Below are 18,319 nucleotides of genomic sequence, written 5' to 3'. Positions count from 1 at the left end.
GTTGCCAGTACCGCCTGACTGGCTCCCGTAGGATTTTCGAGTGAGATCGTTGCCAGTGCCCCTGGACTGGCTTGTGCGGGTGGCACATAAAAGACACCATTTCGAGCGTGGCCGTTTTCGTGCGGGTGACACGTAAAAGCACCCACTACACTCTCTGAGTGGTTGGCATTAGGAAGGGCATCCAGCTGTAGAAACTCTGCCAAATTAGATTGGAGCCTGGTGTTGCCATCCGGTTTCACCAGTCCTCAGTCAAATCGTCCAACCCATGCTAGCATGGAAAGCGGACGTTAAACGATGATGATGATGATGTGTGTGTATATATATCATCATCACTTAACGTCCATGCTCCATGCTAGCATGGGTGGGACAGTACCACAAAAGCTGGGCAGGCCAAAGCCTGCACCAAGATTCTGTGTCTGTTTTGAGAGGATTTTTACAGCTAGATGCCCTTCCTAACACCAACCACTCATGCTTTTTACATGGCACAAGCACAGGTGAGTTCAGATTTGGCAAGGTTTTTACAGCTGGATGCCCTTCCAAACTTCAACCACTTTACAGTGTGGACTGGGTGCTTTCAAGTGGGACCTATACTGACAGGGTCACCAAGTACTTACATGACAAAACTTTTAAGAGTGGCGGAGGCATTGGAGGAGGTGATGATGAAATGACAATAGTGAGACAGATACAGGTGTCTTGCTGTAGAGGAAGTACAAGGTTACCTGGCCGGAGAGAGAAAGATCAGGAATGAAGACAGGGACAGGTGTGCTACCACAAAGAAAATACACAGTTGCCCAACCTGAAGGAAGTGCAGGAGAAGGTGAGAGAGAGAGAGGGGGGGAACCGCAGGATGGAGATGGTGGCAAAATGCCAGGCATACTCACAAGGAATGGGGATCAGAATATAAATGAAATGGTTGAGTAAAGGAAGAGAGAGATATAGATAGTGGCAAGAGCCAGGGCATACCCTTGAGGTTCAAATACCATAATATAAGTGACAGGATATTGCGAAGGGAGTGCGATTAAAGAGTGCAAGTAAGTGGTGAGAGACTTGGGTATATATAGAGTTGGAGGAGCTACTGGGTAGCAATGATGCAGAAGAACAGGGGTGTGAGGACAGGATTGGGGAGTGAGGGCTAGGCAAGGGATGAGAGCTAGGCTTTGTGAATGAGGGAGGAAATGCAAGAAAGAGATGTAGATTGGTTTGTTGGGGTAGGGTGAGGGAAAAGTTTTCTTGTGATGTGTGGGTGGAACACCCAGGCCGGGGGCTAGCAGACGGCAATAATAGAGCGAGACAAGGCATGTGGGTAGAATGCACAGGTTGGGGCCAAACAGAGAGCAATGATACAGTGGCATCAGGCCAAGAGGACAAGATTGAGGAGTGGGAGGTAATCATAGTACAAGAAGCGGAACTGTGAGGAAGAGAAGGGCTGTAGAGATGTAGTTTGGGTTGTTGTGGTAGAGTGTGTGAGAGGTTTTCTACACAGCACTTCTAGAACTCAGTTTTGCTGATGTGGGCGGGTTTTCTCAAGAACTTCATATCACCAGACATCCCAGTCCATGGTCATTTCCTCCATGAGGTCCAACCTCCTGAGATTAGTCCTTACCACTTCATCCCATTTTAGATCACCTAAAGCTGCATCCTAACATCATCATCATCATTTAACGTCTGTTACCCATGCTGGCATGGGCTGGCATACTGGAAGGCTGTACCAGACTCCAGTCTGATTTGGAATGGTTTTCTATGGTTGGATGCCCTTCCTAATGCCAACCACTCTGAGAGTGTAATGAGTGCTTTCAGATTCCACCATCACAGGTGCCATTTGCATGACACCAGGGTGCTTTTACATGCCGCCGGCACAGGTGCCAATTTGTGTGACACTGGTATCTACCACAATTGTGATTTTGCTTAGCTTGATGGGTTTTCTTCTCAAGCACAACATAATGCCAAAGGTCACAGTCATTGCCTCTGTGAGGCCCAACACTTATAAGGAACTCAGCCACTTTGCCTCCGTGAGGTCCAACACACAAAAGGTGCTCTTTATATGCTACCAGCAAGGGTGCACTTGGCTTGACAGGCCCTCTCAAGAACATAATACAAATTATCACAACAAACCCACCCTTACTGTGGAGGTTGAATTTTCATGCAGAAGCATTAAGGCATACCTGCTGAATGGACTTTATAACAGTGAGACCATATTTTATGAGGCAGAGATCAAATCTATAAGTGCAAACCAGGACACCAGCCTAAATCAATATATTGGACTGATAAAAGAATTCTACAACTATACTTATTCTTTCAGAAACTTCAAAAATTGGAAAATAACAAAGCTTACAAACTACATCTGGCAGTTAAAAGAAAATGGTACAGTGTGTGACATTAATTGGAAGGTCACCAAGAAATCCTGACCCAGACCAAGTATGAATACTACCAAGATGCTAGAACTGCTTGGCAGAAAGAAACATAACCCTAAGGAATTTATGGAAACCATGCTTGTAGCTTAATGCCAAGACAAAGTGTTGCTGAAAATTGTGATGAACAATCAATGATAAAGATCTTATGTAATCCAAGATGGTAATCCAATTGTAAAATTCTACATGTCCCAAACTATTTTCCAAAGTGTAGGGAACTCCAAGAATTAACATATTGGTGCACATTGATAAGCACTGAGATACACTATATATTTATATGTATGTGTGTGTGTGTATTTATATATATATATACATATGTATGTATGTATATTTGTGTGTGTGTGCATATATAATCATCATCTTCATCATCGTTTAACGTCCGCTTTCCATGCTAGCATGGGTTGGACGATTTGACTGAGGACTGGTGAACCAGATGGCTACACCAGGCTCCAATCTGAGCTGGCAATGTTTCCACAGCTGGATGCCCTTCCTAACGCCAACCACTCAGAGAGTGTAGTGGGTGCTTTTACGTGCCACCGGCAAGTGGGCCAGTCAGGCGGTACTGGCAACAGCCACACTCAGGTGATGTTTTTGTCGTGCCACCTGCACAGGTGTTTTGCTTGACGAGGAATGCTTGGATGACATGAGTGGAATAAGCGGATGCATTGTCATGGTGGAGCTGCCAGTTCTTTGCTACCCACATGTTGGGTCGTTTGCACCACACAGCTTCATGAAGGCAACAAAGAACCTCCAGGTAGAATTCTTTGTTAATTGTCTGGCCACAATGTGGCTCACTGTCCACTGAGGTATGGCCATCTTTGAACTGGTTGTACCACTTCTTTATTTGTGTTTTTCCCATAGCATCATCTCCAAAGGCCTCCTGAATCTTCTAAATAGTCTGGGCTTGCGTATCACCAAGTTCTTGGCAGAATTTGGTACAGTATCTTTGCTCAATGCACTTGGGTCACCTTGACTCAAAAAGGAAAATCAGACAGCACATTCTTCACATCTGTACTCAATGCATCACTGTGGGCAAATGGTGCAACATACAGACATGGAAATTTTTGCACATGCTCAGGAATACCCATGCAGATTCTGCTCAAGTATTATTATTTTGTGCAAAAAAAATCAAGGTGAGATACTTGGTGGCACGTAAAAAGCACCATCCGAACATGGCTAATCCCAGCGCCACCTTGACTGGCTTCTGTGTAGGTGGCACGTAAAAAGTAAAAAGCACCCACTACACTCTCGGAGTGGTTGGCGTTAGGAAGGACATCCAGCTGTAGAAACATTGCCAGATCAGATTGAAGCCTGGTGCAGTCTCCTGGCTTCCCAGATCCCAGTCGAACCGTCCAACCCATGCCAGTGTGGAAAACGGACGTTAAACGATGATGATGATGATGATGATGATATATCACAGAGGCAACGACCATGACCTTTGGCATTATGTCGTGGTTGAGAAGAAAACCCATCAAGCCAAACAAAATCGCTGTTCTGGCAGATACTGGTGTCACACAAATTGGCACCTGTACCGGTGGCATGTAAATGCACCCTAGTGTCACGCAAATGGCACCTGTGCTGGTGGCACATAAAAGCATCCGTTACACTCTCGGAGTCGTTGGCATTAGGAAGAGCATCCAGCTGTAGAAAACCATGCCAAATCAGTCAAACTGTCCAACCCATGCCAGCATGGACAATGGACATTAAATGATGATAATGATGATGATGAATATATACATTTGGGCTTCTTTCAGTTTCTGTCTACAAAATCTACTAATGCGGCTTTGGTCAGCCTGAGGCTATAGTAGAAGACACTTGCCCAAGGTGCCATGCCATGGAATTGAACCGGGAACCATGTGGTTGGGAAGCAAGCTTCTTACCACACAGCCACGCCTGTACTTAAAAATATATAAAAGAATACAAGAGGGGTTTAACACCTATTCATGTTGTTTTTTCATACCTATGCTGCACATAGAACCAACCCTGCGCCTGATTTAAGGTTTAAATAGGATTTAGTGCTGACATATCTACAGTATCCTACCAACACGTGATTGTTTTACTTTACTGCGAACCTGTACTTAGCTATTTCTGGTGGCCTACCTGTTGATAAGCTTACATTCTAATGAATTCTATAACCAATCTATATATATATGTGTGTGTGTGTGTGTATGCATGAATGTCATTACTCAGTTTTATTTCAAGATCTCTTATCAATAGAGAGCTGGTTTCTAACCTAGATCCGAGGGTCCTTCACAGAAATTTCAACATCGACAGGGTGTGTATGTATGTATGTATGTATGTATACATGCAGATTTGTATGGTTTTGATTTATGTATGTGCGTATGCCTGTCTGTCTGTATGTGTGTGTATACATACACGCACACAACACACATGTGTGTATGCTTGTGTGTGTGTGTGAGTGTGCCTGTGGTGCATTTTCTTATATACTTTAACGATATATATATATTATATTATATATATATATATCGTAAATGCGAAAATGCACGACGCACACAATTTATGTATTACAAAAATCAGTATTATCTATATTTTCCACCGATGTATCCTTGTTCTTTTCTTACTAATCTATTTTCTGTCGAGGCGTGTTTACTTGACAGGACGCCAAAATGCCTTTGAAACCCGATATCTCTAAGCAAGTGCTACTGAGGAAAACAAAAACATAGCAACCGACATCACCCGGTCTCGTTCCTCACAACCGGAAGTCATCGACTTTTTTTGTTATACGAGTCGTGTACATATAACAACAAAAAAATATAATGAATTGTTTTAATTCAGCGTGAAACCTTTGTGTTTTTTTTAAACCAGGAAACAGAATATATAATGCCATTTATTTTCATTTTAAAGACTGTACTAAAGGAAGGAAAATAATACTAAGCAGCAGGAATACTATAGAATCTGACTTCTGAGTGTCGTTCACCCAGGCCGTCTCTTTACAACTGTATAATATATTCTAACATTATATTATATTATATTATATTATATATATATACACACATTATATATATATATATATATATAATGTCATATTCCTGAATCTGCCAGTTGACTACGAGAAGCGTATTCATGTTTTTAAATTAAAACTAACCAGCAACTAGATGTGGGTTTACCGAAACCTAAATCTGATAAATGAATACGGTAAGGGGTTTCCAAATTATCGTCTTTGATGAGAGTAATTTGCATAATAGGGATTTTTAAAATCTTTTTTCATTGAAAGTTTTTAGTGGAGACCTTTTTGACATTTTTAGTTACTTTTAAGGATATTTGATTTGTTTATTTTAAACTTATAATAAAGCTACACTATTTTATTTAAATTCGTTAAGAAAATACCGAATACACTTTAAATAAAACAACTCCTAACGATGGAAGCGATATACAAATGATTTATTTCTTTATAATTTCAGGGTTAAATTGAACTTTTTGAAATGGATTTGACGTTTGAATGTAAACGAAACCGGGTAGAGGTGAGGTAAATATTAACCAATGGACATCAATTATTTGCTGTGAGTGCGTTCTACAATAGCAGAGCCGCACTTCCGTTGCTATGTAGATTTGATGGTACCTTAGAAGACAAACAAAATCTGACACGTTGAGGGGAAGACAACAGACTATTTTTGTTGAAGATTGCCTTGTTATGTTGTAGCCCCGTTATTATTTTCACAGTATTCATTAAATAATGTCTGGGGAAGATCGCAAGAAGCTCGATATGACTCCAGAAGAGATGAAACGGTTTGGGGAGGCGATGAAAAAGGAAGAATTCAGAAAATTACTCGCAGAGTATGCCGAAGAAATATCAAATCCCGAAAACCGCAAAAAGTATGAAGAGGAGATTACACAACTAGAAAATGAAAGAGGTATGGATATAAAATTCATTACTCCTGAACCAGGCCATGTTATAAAATCACTTATTAATAACAAGAAAAAGGCTTTTATAAATATCTGCAAAAATGAAAACATTGGGAAGCCAACATTTACTAAAGAGAATGGCCCTGACCGTTTTGGAATCAACTGGGCAATCCCCCATTCTTTAGCTAGACCTCGCGAAGACTTCGATCTCAAAGGTGAAAAATGCTTTGTGTATGATGTCGTGTTTCACCCAGACACTTACCGAATGGCACAGTCTAACTCTAAATTTAAAAAGCTAGTACACGATACAGCGATAGAAGCAATTGAGGAACATTTTAGTGTCACACTGGATAAAAAGATAAGTACACCCAAAGTGAAAAACAATTTCAAAGGAGTTAGAACTCCTACTGTGATTCGAACCCGGCGAGAAAGTGGATCGACCAAAACCGCAGACGACTCTGACAGCATTTTGAACAGTATGCCTTATCCATATGACCCTAATAAGACAACCAAAGAATTAACTAAGGAATGGGTGGAAAAAAAAGGTAAAACACGCTCGTCCAAGAGACTAGCTGAAGCTAAGAAGAAAGATACGTCAGAGACAAAATCCTCAAAATCAGAAACTGAATCCAAAGAAACATTACAGGAGGACCAGACTGAAAGAACAACCGTCTCCACAGAATCCTCAACCCTTCCAAGTTCCCCTGTCGTTCCCAAGTATTGTATTTTACATCGTTCTGCACTAGATATCCAAGACTTTTCAAACGTCTCTGATGCAAAGTCTAGTACCAGACCCAAAGAACTTGTTGTATCTATTGACTTGCCTCTATTGAGATCTGCAAATACCATTGATTTAGATATTGTTGATAATCACATTATGTTGAAGTGTACAACCCCAGCATCATATGAACTGGATCTGAAGTTACCATATCCAGTTGACGAAGCTAATGGCACTGCCAAATTTGATAAGTGTAAAAGTGTATTAAATGTGATACTTCCTGTGATTGCTGCTCAGCCGGAGAATCTACCTTTTAGTTCAATTCCCAGTTATGCAACTTCAAGTGACAATGAAGCTGATGTAGATCGAGGCAACTCAGTAGATGAAGGTTCTGAACAATGTGATTCAGAGATTTCTGTCCAAGAAAATGATGATGCCAACGTACAGCCAAATGATGTTGCTATGATTCCTGAAACGGGTATAGATGAGGACAACTCAAATTCTTTGTTTTTCTTGCCACTGTGCCAGCTTCCTAATTTTCGCTATTTCCAAGATCAAGAAGCAGTCACCTTTGTCATTGATGTTGCTAATGTCCTTTCAAATAGTATTGTCCAAAAACACCCAGAACCTCACCTCTATGACATAATGTTCTCTTCTCAAGGCTCTGGCTGTTTTCCATTGTATTATCGTCTCTATATTGAATTCCACCAGGGCTGCTCAGTATGTCCTACTAATGAGACGGACGTGTCACCTAGCAATCTAGTTGTGCTGTTACCAAAGGACAAACAACATTGTAGCTTGTGGGAAGGTTTTTTTGCTTCTTGTGATGGCAACACCTTTGAGGTAAGTTATCATGATTTTATAACTTATTAGAAACTGTATGAAAAGTGTTTTGAGTGATTTAATGAATTGCAAAAACAATTTAATCATAATTACATGAAGATTATTATCATTCTCTTTTAAAAACATCCAATTGCATCTTTTTAGACCATCAAATCCCACTGAACTTACCTGCTATCATTATATCATTGGATTGTCTTCTCCCCCTCGTTCTCTCTAACCCCCCTTAACTGCTCTCTTGTCAGGTAAGTGAAGTAGAAATATATATTTTTTTAATGTCTTGAGTGACCAGCATAATGTCACTGGTAGGTTACTAAAACTGCGCCTCTCCATTTGAGAAAATGGCATCCTGTTCATTCACAGTATTTAAATGCAACTTGTCAACAGATAATAATTACCATCATTATCTCCTTAAATTTCTAAGTTTTCAGAATTCCTTTATATCCTCTTCATTTGCTGCTGGCAGCATTTACTAAAATATGTCGATAACCTCAGTCATCTAACTGTACAAAATGTCATATCATTTAGTATATCTGGACACACAAGCCTACGTGTGAGCATTCATCCCACTAGAACTCATCATCATCGTCATCCAGTGTTTTAACAGGGGTGGCCGGATCTACCTCAATGCCATAGCAACTGCCCTCACACCATTTCGCCATCTTGCCCAGTGTTGGGCGTCCTCCCTTCTCAAGCCAACCCTCCCAATCTCCTCCTCCACCTGTCCTCTCCACGTTTTCTTCGGTCTACCTCGCTTTCTTGGTCCATTTACCTCAAACTCAAGCACCCTCCTCAGAACATGCCCATACCACCACACTCCATTCACCCTTGCCAGCCGTTCCACCGTTTCCTCCAACCCCAGCATCCCCATCAAGTCCTCTGTCCTCCTCTTATCAAACAACTTCACTCCACACATTTCTCTCACTATTACTCTAGTAACCAAATTTCCTTCAAACCACTCACTACTATTTTACATAAATTTACATAAAGAATATCCAATATATTCTTGTCCTTGATATACAGAAGATTCCCCCTAAAGGTAAACTATCATTGATAGGGCTGACCTGGGTCTCAACAAAAACAGAAAAACCCTTGGTACATTGTTGGGTCACTTGCTTATTATTTTCAAAGATGGTTCTAATTCAAAGCTACTCTTTTTCCAGTTCTTCTGCTATATCCTGGGTTCCCAGCGACCCTATTTTCCAAATATCCAATCTCATTCTGTTGACATTCTGAATAATTAAATTTCTGATTGCTATCTCTGTCAGAATCCAGCTCGTCCTTCATATTCCCTTTGACTTTGAATCATTCCATATTCTTTTGTAAACATCCTTTACTTTCAAAGTGATTCTGTCACACACCTGAGCACTGGTAAACAACAAGTTCATTATTATTCTTTATTTATCTATCGTCAACAAACAAGGCGGTGAAACAAATAAAAGAATAAAAACCTGCCTCTTTTTGTCCTAAACCTCTTCTAGTGACATCAAAATCTTGATTGATGTTGAGTAAGCTCCCTTGTTTCAGTACTCTTGAAATACCTTTTACCGTTCAGGTGGGGATAATCAACAAAAATAAATATATATAATACTGTATTATTAATAAATAAAATTATAAACAGAAGTTGTTTTAAATTGTAAAAGCCTTCCACCCTTTGGTAATTGGGTGGGAGACGACATATTTAATAGTAAATGGATCAAGTGAATTATGAAGATGTGTAACCCAGGTGAGCCCTAGTTGAGGAGATCTATGATGAAAAGCTCCAGCAGAACAAACAACTTTTCTTTCAATGCCTTGCACATATGGGAGTACATGATCCAATGTGCCCTTCACATTTTTTAAAGATAGCAGGGTGTGATTTGAAGGAGATTTAGCAACTATTTGTAGAATATTGAATGCAGTATAGAGGCTTATTAATTTTTTGTGAATTATTTGAATAATAATAAACTTGTTGTACACAGTGCTGAGACGCACTGCAACTTATCAGAAAAAGTAAGCAAAAGGCAGAGAGCTGGCAGAAACGTTAGCACGCCAGGCGAAGTGCTTAGCGATATTTCGTCTGCCGCTACGTTCTGAGTTCAAATTCCGCCGAGGTTGACTTTGCCTTTCATCCTTTCGGGGTCGATAAATTAAAGTACCAGTTACGCACTGGGGTCGATATAATCGACTTAATTCCTTTGTCTGTCCTCTATGTTTAGCCCCTTGTGGGCAATAAATAAATAAGAAAAAGTAAGCAAAAGTGCATGTACTGTGCATGGAATAATGCATGGGAAGTGAACCCTGAACGAGTCGTTTGAAAAAAGAAAGGTGGGGGATATCAAGTGTATTGTTGGCGAATTTTAGGAAGTATGGAAGTTTTGAAGGATGTCATTAATATTTGCAACAAACAACAGGGATCCAAGAATGGATATGGAATCCCTGTGATACACCAGACGTCCACTCATAGGGTGAAGAATGTCATCCTAGAACTGTGATTACCTCTTTTTGCCCCAAAACGACAGACTTCAACCAGTTATAAAGATCATCTTTCACACCCATTGCAGACAGTTTTGCCATAAATCATTTGTGTGGCACAGAATTGAGGGCTTTAGCAAAGTCAAGATGGATAACATCTATCCATGATCTGCCATCAGTGATTCGGGTAGTCTTCAAGAAACTGAATGAGTTGGACACAGCAGCTGGAGTTAAGGGTAAATCCAAATTGTGAGGGTTGAATAAGGCTGTGAGAGTTCCAGAAGTTTCAGACAGTTTTGGTAACGCTGAACTCCATCAGTTTGGTGATGCAGCTTGTAAGACTGACTGGACAATAGTTGACAGGTGATGTGCAATCATTCTTTTTGAAAAGAGGAATGAGGCTGGCAATTTTCCACTGCTCTTGGCTGATACAATTATTAAGGCAGAGTTGGAAGAAGAATGAAAACTGGTGCAAATGAAAGAACCTGCTGTGTACCCACTACACTCTCGGAGAGGTTGGCGTTAGGAAGAGCATCCAGCTGTAGAAACTCTGCCAAATCAGATTGTGCCATTTGGTTCACCAGTCCTCAGTCAAATCGCCCAACCCATGCTAGCATGGAAGGCAGACGTTAAACAATGATGATGATGATGATGATGATTATGCTGATAGTTTTACACTGACTCCACCATAGGTTCTCTTGTTATCATCTTCATTTAATACCAGTTTTCATGCTGACATGAATAAGATGGTTTGACAGGATTTGACAAGCTGCATTATGGAATCAAGCTGCAACATCAGCTTTGGCATATTTTCTGCAGTTGGATGTCTTTTGTCTGCCAACCACCTTACAGAGTGCATTGGGTGCTTTTTTTCTTGGCACTGACTAACTTAAAAGACAAGAAAAGAAAAAGACTCGTCAGCTGAATGGATGTGTATCTGAGAGGTCAGTGGCTTTATGCCAGCAGTTGAAGGTCCCAGTCTGAAGTATGATAGAGGTGTTTTGTTATAGGGAAGATAATGATGGTGGTGACAAGGTGCCAGAGCGTAATGTCAAGGTATAAGAAAGGGAGCATAAGAGAGAATACAGACAGAAGATGAGTGAGGGTGATCAAGTTCATAGTAGAAGAGAGTAAACAGATGGCTGGAGATGAGGTGACCATAAAATATTCACAACGTTTTACATCTAGTTTTCCATCTTTGCATATGTTGGATGCAGGGCTGTGTAGTCAGAAACAATTAAGGGATAGCTGGAGTCAGAGTCGGTAAAACTATACTGACTCTGATTCCGACTCACAACGTCTTTATTCTTTAATATAAACCAGTTGTAACATAAAGGCCGAGTCAAAGTACAAGCGTATGCACGTGCTTTATGAGATATGTAGACTACAATCATTTAATTACATAAAGAGGAGTCAGAGTCAGAGGGGCAAATAGTAGAGGAATCAGAGTCAAAGTTTTTTGTTTCAACTCCACAGCCATGGTTGGATGGGAATCTTCTTTAGCATTGCATTGACCATCACCACTTTACTTCTACTTGCTTTTCAGTCATCGTTTTTTTGGTCCTCTTCCACTTGGATTGTCTGGTATTTCTTCCTCTACATTCATCATCATCATTTAACCCTTTTGTTACCAACCCACCTGAAGCAGCTTCTGGCTCTGTAGTACAAATATCTTGTTTTCATAAGTTTTGAATTAAAATCTTCCACCAAACCTTAGTCACAATTTATGTTCTTAACACTAGCTGAATGATAACTAAGTTATTTTACTAAATTCTTTCTTATATTTAAAGTAATTGAAAGAAACACAGAGCATCTCAAAATAAATATGGTAACAGAAAGGGTTAATATCTGTTTTCCATGCTGGCATGAGTTGGATGCTTTGACAATCCAGTGAGCCGTGGGACTGCATTAGACTCTAGCTTTGGCTCGGTGTCTACAGTTGGATGCTTTTCCTAAAACTATTCTGAGTTCAAGACCAACTTTGAACTCCTGAGAGCATTAGGAAAACCAACTTTGCCCTTTGTCCTTCCAGGGTTGATAAAATAATACTAGTCAAAAAATGGGGCCCATTTAATTGACTTCTCTTTTACCCACCAATTATCATTAATTGTCAGAATCATTAGAGCACCTGACAAAATGTGATGTGTAGTTTAGTAATGGTCCTTTGCAATCTTTCGTTTAAATCCTGCCAAAGTCATTTATAGCCTTTGTGGAGTCAATAAAATAAAGAATCAATCAAGTGCTAGAGTCAATTTAATCAACAACCTACCTTTCAAATTTCAAAGACTGTGTCTGTGTTGGAAACATTATTAATTTCAAATTTTGGCACAAGGCCAGCAATTTCAGGAAAGGGAATAAGTTGATTGCATCATCCCCAGTATCCATCAACCTCAAAAGGATGAAAGGCAAAGTTAACCTCAGCGGAATTTGAACTCAGAACATAAAGACAGATGAAATGCCACTAAACACTTTGCTAAGTGTGCTAACAATTCTGCCAGCTTGCACCTTCCCATTACAAGATATTGGGTTCTACATAAAATTGTCAAGTAATATATTCCTGTGCTGGTGGCACATAAAAAGCACCATCCAAATGTGGCTGATGCCAGTACCCCCTGAATGGCTCTTGTGCTGGTGGCACGTAAAAAGCACCATTCAAACGTGGCCAATGCCAGTACCCGCTGACTGGCTCCCATGCTCGTGGCATGTAAGAAGCACCATCCGAACGTGATCAATGCCAGGCTCACCTGACTGGCTCCTGTGCCAGTGGTACATAAAAAGCACCCACTACACTCTCAGAGTGGTTGGCGTCAGGAAGGGCATCAAGCTGTAGAAACACTGCCAGATCAGATTGGTGCAGCCTACTGGCTTGCTAATCCTCAGTCAAACCGTCCAACCCATGCCAGCATAGAAAACGGACGCTAAACGATGATGATGATGGTGGGTATTTGATGAGTTGTGATGCCAGATTGATCTAAATGCAGGGGTCAACCAATGTGGGTGTTGTGCTTGTGTGTCTGATGTAAACAGTTTCATAAAAATAATTTTTAAAAAACTAGTCAACATGAAACAAGACACTACTTCAGAAAAACAATGTAATCTGCAAATCTCAGTGTAAACATTAACAGCTCAGTAGCTATGGATATCATCATCATCGTCAACATGTAATGTTCACTTTTCCATGCTTCATAGATCAGAGGGAATTTACTGAGGCAGGTTTTCTATGGCCAGACATACTTTTTTCACAGGACATTCAAATTGAATGACACCTGATGCTTCTTATGTCCAACTTTTCTCTCAGGGCACTTACACTCTGTCGTATATGCACACTGACAATTCACATCCAGTGAAGCATACTGGCTTCATTTCTTTCAAACCTACGCATGTCCTCAGCAGTCACAGCACATGTTTCACTGCTGGTTGGGAAGCAAGCTTCTTACCACACATCCCATGCTGGTGGCACGTACAAAGTACCATTTGAGCATGGCCGATGCCAGTGCCGCCCGACTGGCTCCCATGCTGGTGGCATGTAAAAAGCACCATTTGAGTGTGAGTCGTTGCCAGTGCCACCTGACTGGCTCCAGTGCTGCCTGACTGGCCCTGTGCCAATGGCACATAAAAAGCACCCACTACACTCTTGGAGTTGTTGGTGTTAGGAAGGGCATCCAACTGTAGAAACCTTGCCAGAACAATTTGGAGCCTGGGGCAGCCTCCCGGCCTGCCATTCCTCAGTCAAACCATCCAATCTGAGCCAGCATGGAAAGCGGACATTAAACGATGATGATGCACATAAAGCAGTCAACACACTTCTTCCATCAGTGTTGCAGTGCTTGGATCCCATTGGTGAAGAAGCTTTCATCCCGTTGGTCAAAAACAGTCATCAACAGCAGATATGACGTCATCATCACTGCAATATTGGTTCCTAGCCAAGCGGTTTTTTTTTTTCATGTTGGGAAATAGATGATAGTGAGCTGGGGCCAAATCAGGAGAATAAGGAGGGTGATCAACCAGTTCAAAGCCAGTCATGCACAGCAGCCATTGAAAGCAAGATTTCCATGCTGGAGCATTGTCCAAATGAAACAAGACCCCTTTCAGTAGTTTTTCTAGGCATTTGAGCTTGATAGTCTTTCGTAACTGTCTCGGCATGTTCGCCTAGTACTCTCCATTGATGGTATGACCCTTCTGGAGATAGTCAATAAACACAATGCCTTTTGCATCCCAAAAAGCTGAGGCCTTCACCTTCCCTGCAGATGAAATAAACTTGCCCTTCTTTGGAGCAGATAAGGAAAGGTGTTTCCACTGCATGGATTGTTTCTTTGTCTCTGGCTCAAAATGATGAATGCCAGTGCCCCTGGACTGGCTCTTGTGCAGGTGGCACATAAAATACACCATTTTGAGTGTGGTAGATGCCAGTACCGCCTGACTGGCCTTTCGTGCGGGTGACATGTAAAAGCACCCCCTACACTCTCGGAGTGGTTGGTGTTAGGAAGGGCATCCAGCTGTAGAAACTCTGCCAAATCAGATTGGAGCCTGGTGTCGCCTCCTGGTCCACCAGTCCTCAGTCAAATCGTCCAACCCATGCTAGCATGGAAAGCGGACGTTAAACGATGATGAAGCCAACACTCATCCTAGCTTAGAAAACATTTCAAGGAAACCAGCATCAGCTCGATCTGCCTCAAACAATGTCAGATTTTCCCATGATGTGATCAACCTGGTGCGCTTTTAACCAGGTGTCAGAAGATGTGGCACCCGCCAAGCGGAAACTTTCATCATGCTGAGTTCATAGTGCAGAATATCCTCAACGCTCTCACAGGATATGCTAATAGCATTGACTATTTGATTTATAGCTAATCACCTGTCGTCCATCACAATATGGTGAATATGATCAATGTTGTCCTTGTAGGTGGCAGTTGTAGGACATCCAAATGTTGGGTCATTTCCCTGCTCCTAAATTCAGCTGCCCACTTTTGCAATGTTGATAAAACTGAAAGTCAGGGTGTGTTGCATTCTGTTACTTAATAAATGAGAAAATTGTATTTTGAATACACAAACGACAAATAAAAAACATATAGCATAAATTGAGTGCACAAATGGACGGAAGACGCACACAGATGGTATGACTCAGTTTTGCACCATTAATGAGTAATAACATCTGGTTGTTAACAGATGAAGAATTAGGGACCTTCTGTATCTGTCTCCTGTCCATTTGTGCACTCAGTTTACGTCATACATTTTCTATTTGTCATTTGTGTATTTACAATACAATTTTCATACATATATATATATATATATATCATCATCATCGTTTAATGTCCGCTTTCCATGCTAGCATGGGTTGGACGATTTGACTGAGGACTGGCGAACCAGATGGCTGCACTCGGCTCCAATCTGATCTGACAGTTTCTACAGCTGGATGCCCTTCCTAACGCCAACCACTCCGAGAGTGTAGTGGGTGCTTTTACGGTACTGGCAACGGCCACGCTCAAAATGGTGTATTTTACATGCCACCTGCACAGGAGCCAGTCCAGCGGCACTGGCAACGATTTCGCTCAAATGTCTTTACATGTGCCACCAGCACAAGTGCCAGGAAGGTGATGCTAGGTACAGGTGCCATCATGATTTTGCTTTCGCTTTCCCCAACAGGTCTTCGCAAGCCAAGTTTAGTGTCCAATGAAGGAGACGACGTTGGCATGGGTGCCAGTCGTCGAATTTAGTTCGATTTCGATTTCACTTGCCTCCACAGGTCTTCACAAGTGGAGTCTATATATATATATATATATATATATATATATATATATGCACACACACTTACACATGAACATACATGTATATTATGTGTGTGTGGGTGTGTGCATGTCCACCCTTGTCTTGACATCCCACATTAGTTATAAATGGGTTGTTATCATGCAAACAAGTGGTGTCATTCATTTCCGATCCTCTGTGGAAATATATTTTGCCATAGGGAAAAAATACCTTGCTTAGAAACAGATGAGGGTTGGCAACAGGAAAGGCATCTGGAAAAGTGTACATTACAGTGATGATGATGACAATTATTATTATTATATATATATTACTGGTTTCCAATAATTTCCATCTACCATTGGTTCAGCATGAGGCATTACTACCAGGAAACCCCTGCCTTCAGTGCCAGACAGTAGAAATGAATCTCAAGTCATGTTGTCATGAAACAAACTTCTGAACCACACAACCAGGAAAACCTAATTAAGAATGATGAAACATTAGATGATGAGTAATCAGGAAGGTTGTGACAAACACAGCATGCAAGATTTACAGATTTCACAGTGGCTTCATCGAAGACATTTGGATATTTATGAAGAATGCGTAATCGATAAGCTGATGGTGGTTTAAGATTGAGTTTCTTATCAAGGTCTCTTCTTTTGTTAGACAAAGGATATCTAGGAATTCATTATAGAATGTGTCAGCAGAGTAGGATTTGAGGGAGGTTTGGCTGCTATTTCTCATCAGTCAAATGACTGCTAAGCAGGTCCATCATTAGCTTGCTTTCTCTATAGATGTGTATGTGTCTATACCCATCGATATATATATGGATATATATATATATATATATGTGAACTTAAGGCTAGTTAGAATATGTCTGTGAGATATTTCAGCTTCTAAAAGTAAATTCACTGCAGTTACCCTGGAGAAAAAATTCTCTCTTACAGTAAAAAGGTGTAAAAACACAACATCTGTCCAGTGCTGCTCCCTATCAGATTCCTAGACACTGCGTAAAGCTAGAAATGCAGCGTCTGGGAATCCAAAAGGAGGCACCACTGGACGGATATGGTGTTTTTACACCTTTTTCCACAGAGAGAATATTTTCACCATGGTAACTGCAGTGAATTTGCCTTTAGAAGTTGAAATATATCGCAAACATTTTAACTAACCTCAAGTTCACTATACCTAAATGCTGCTTGATGCTGATATCAACAAATCATCGTTGTCGTCATCATTTAACATCTGCTTTCCATGCTAGCATAGATTGGCCGGTTTGAATGAGGGCTGGCAAGCCAGAAGGCTGCACCAGGCTCCAATCTGATCTGGCAAAGTTTCTACAGCTGGATGCCCTTCCTAACGCCAACCACTCAGAGAGTGTAGTGGGTGCTTTTACATGCCACCAGTACAAAGGCCAGTCAGGCGGTACTGGCAAATAGCATGCTCAAATGGCGCTTCAAAAATATAAGGACACAAATCGTGTCTTATAGCCAGCTGGAGACAATGTCTCCTGGGGCTAAATTACAGCAACATTCGTCCTAAACCAGGACTGCCATGTTATGTTGGCAAACAATCTTTACTCCAGAAATGAAAGTGTCATTTAGTTTCTTGGTTCTTCCTCAGGATCATTCAGCATTTGCAGTGGAGTTAAACAGGGCTGTGTACTCACCTTCACCTTGTTTGGTGGTTTTTTTACTGTTATGCTGAATTATACCTTTGGGACATTAAATGATGCTGTTTACCTTCACATAGAATCAGATGAGAAATTGCTCAGTCTATCACGACTGAGCCTGAAAACCAAAGTATGCAAAAGATTCATTAGAGAGTTTGCAGATGATGCATCTCTGGCATGATACTCAGAGGAGCAACTTCAATGCCTCATGGGCAGTCTCATAAGAGCCTGTAAAGATTTTAGCTTTCATCTTAACCATCTGCCTGAAGAAGACAAATTTTTGTTTCCAAGACATTAACACTCTCCTACAACTACCATTGATGACTGTGAACTACAGGCAGTCCACAAGTTTATGTGTGTGTATACATATGTGTAATATATATATATATATATATATATATATATATATATGTTAATTCTCTAAATGAAGTATTAACAGTAACTGCACGATAAAGTGTAGTATATTGCCACTTAAGTGTGGCTGACCCCTAGGGGTGGATGTTACTGTTGCTTTTAGCCCCAGGAGGACATCTCCTCCAGCTGGCTTATCGACACACGACTGTGTCCTGTTTGCCAAGGGAGTTATCCCTCTCACCACGACCAGCAGCACGAACGTATCCGGATTTCAGG

The 18,319-nt window shown here is 41.0% G+C and overlaps 1 protein-coding gene across 1 annotated transcript in view; it reads left to right on the top strand.

Moving 5' to 3' along the window:
- The first annotated feature begins 5,063 nt into the window (after positions 1 to 5,063).
- The window catches only part of LOC106872208 (protein kintoun), a 40,147-nt gene continuing 26,891 nt past the window's right edge, over positions 5,064 to 18,319 (top strand). The window contains exons 1-2 of the mRNA XM_014919116.2: positions 5,064 to 5,564; positions 5,831 to 7,833. Of these exons, the coding sequence (XP_014774602.1) occupies positions 6,103 to 7,833 (1,731 nt within the window). The 5' untranslated portion in view covers positions 5,064 to 5,564; positions 5,831 to 6,102. The remainder of the gene's footprint in view (positions 5,565 to 5,830; positions 7,834 to 18,319) is intronic.

The sequence above is a fragment of the Octopus bimaculoides genome, chromosome 6 (assembly GCF_001194135.2).
Source record: "Octopus bimaculoides isolate UCB-OBI-ISO-001 chromosome 6, ASM119413v2, whole genome shotgun sequence".
Classification (NCBI taxonomy): domain Eukaryota; kingdom Metazoa; phylum Mollusca; class Cephalopoda; order Octopoda; family Octopodidae; genus Octopus; species Octopus bimaculoides.
The sequence above is the reverse complement of the archived record's forward strand: the minus strand, read 5'-3'. Positions and strand labels throughout refer to the sequence as shown.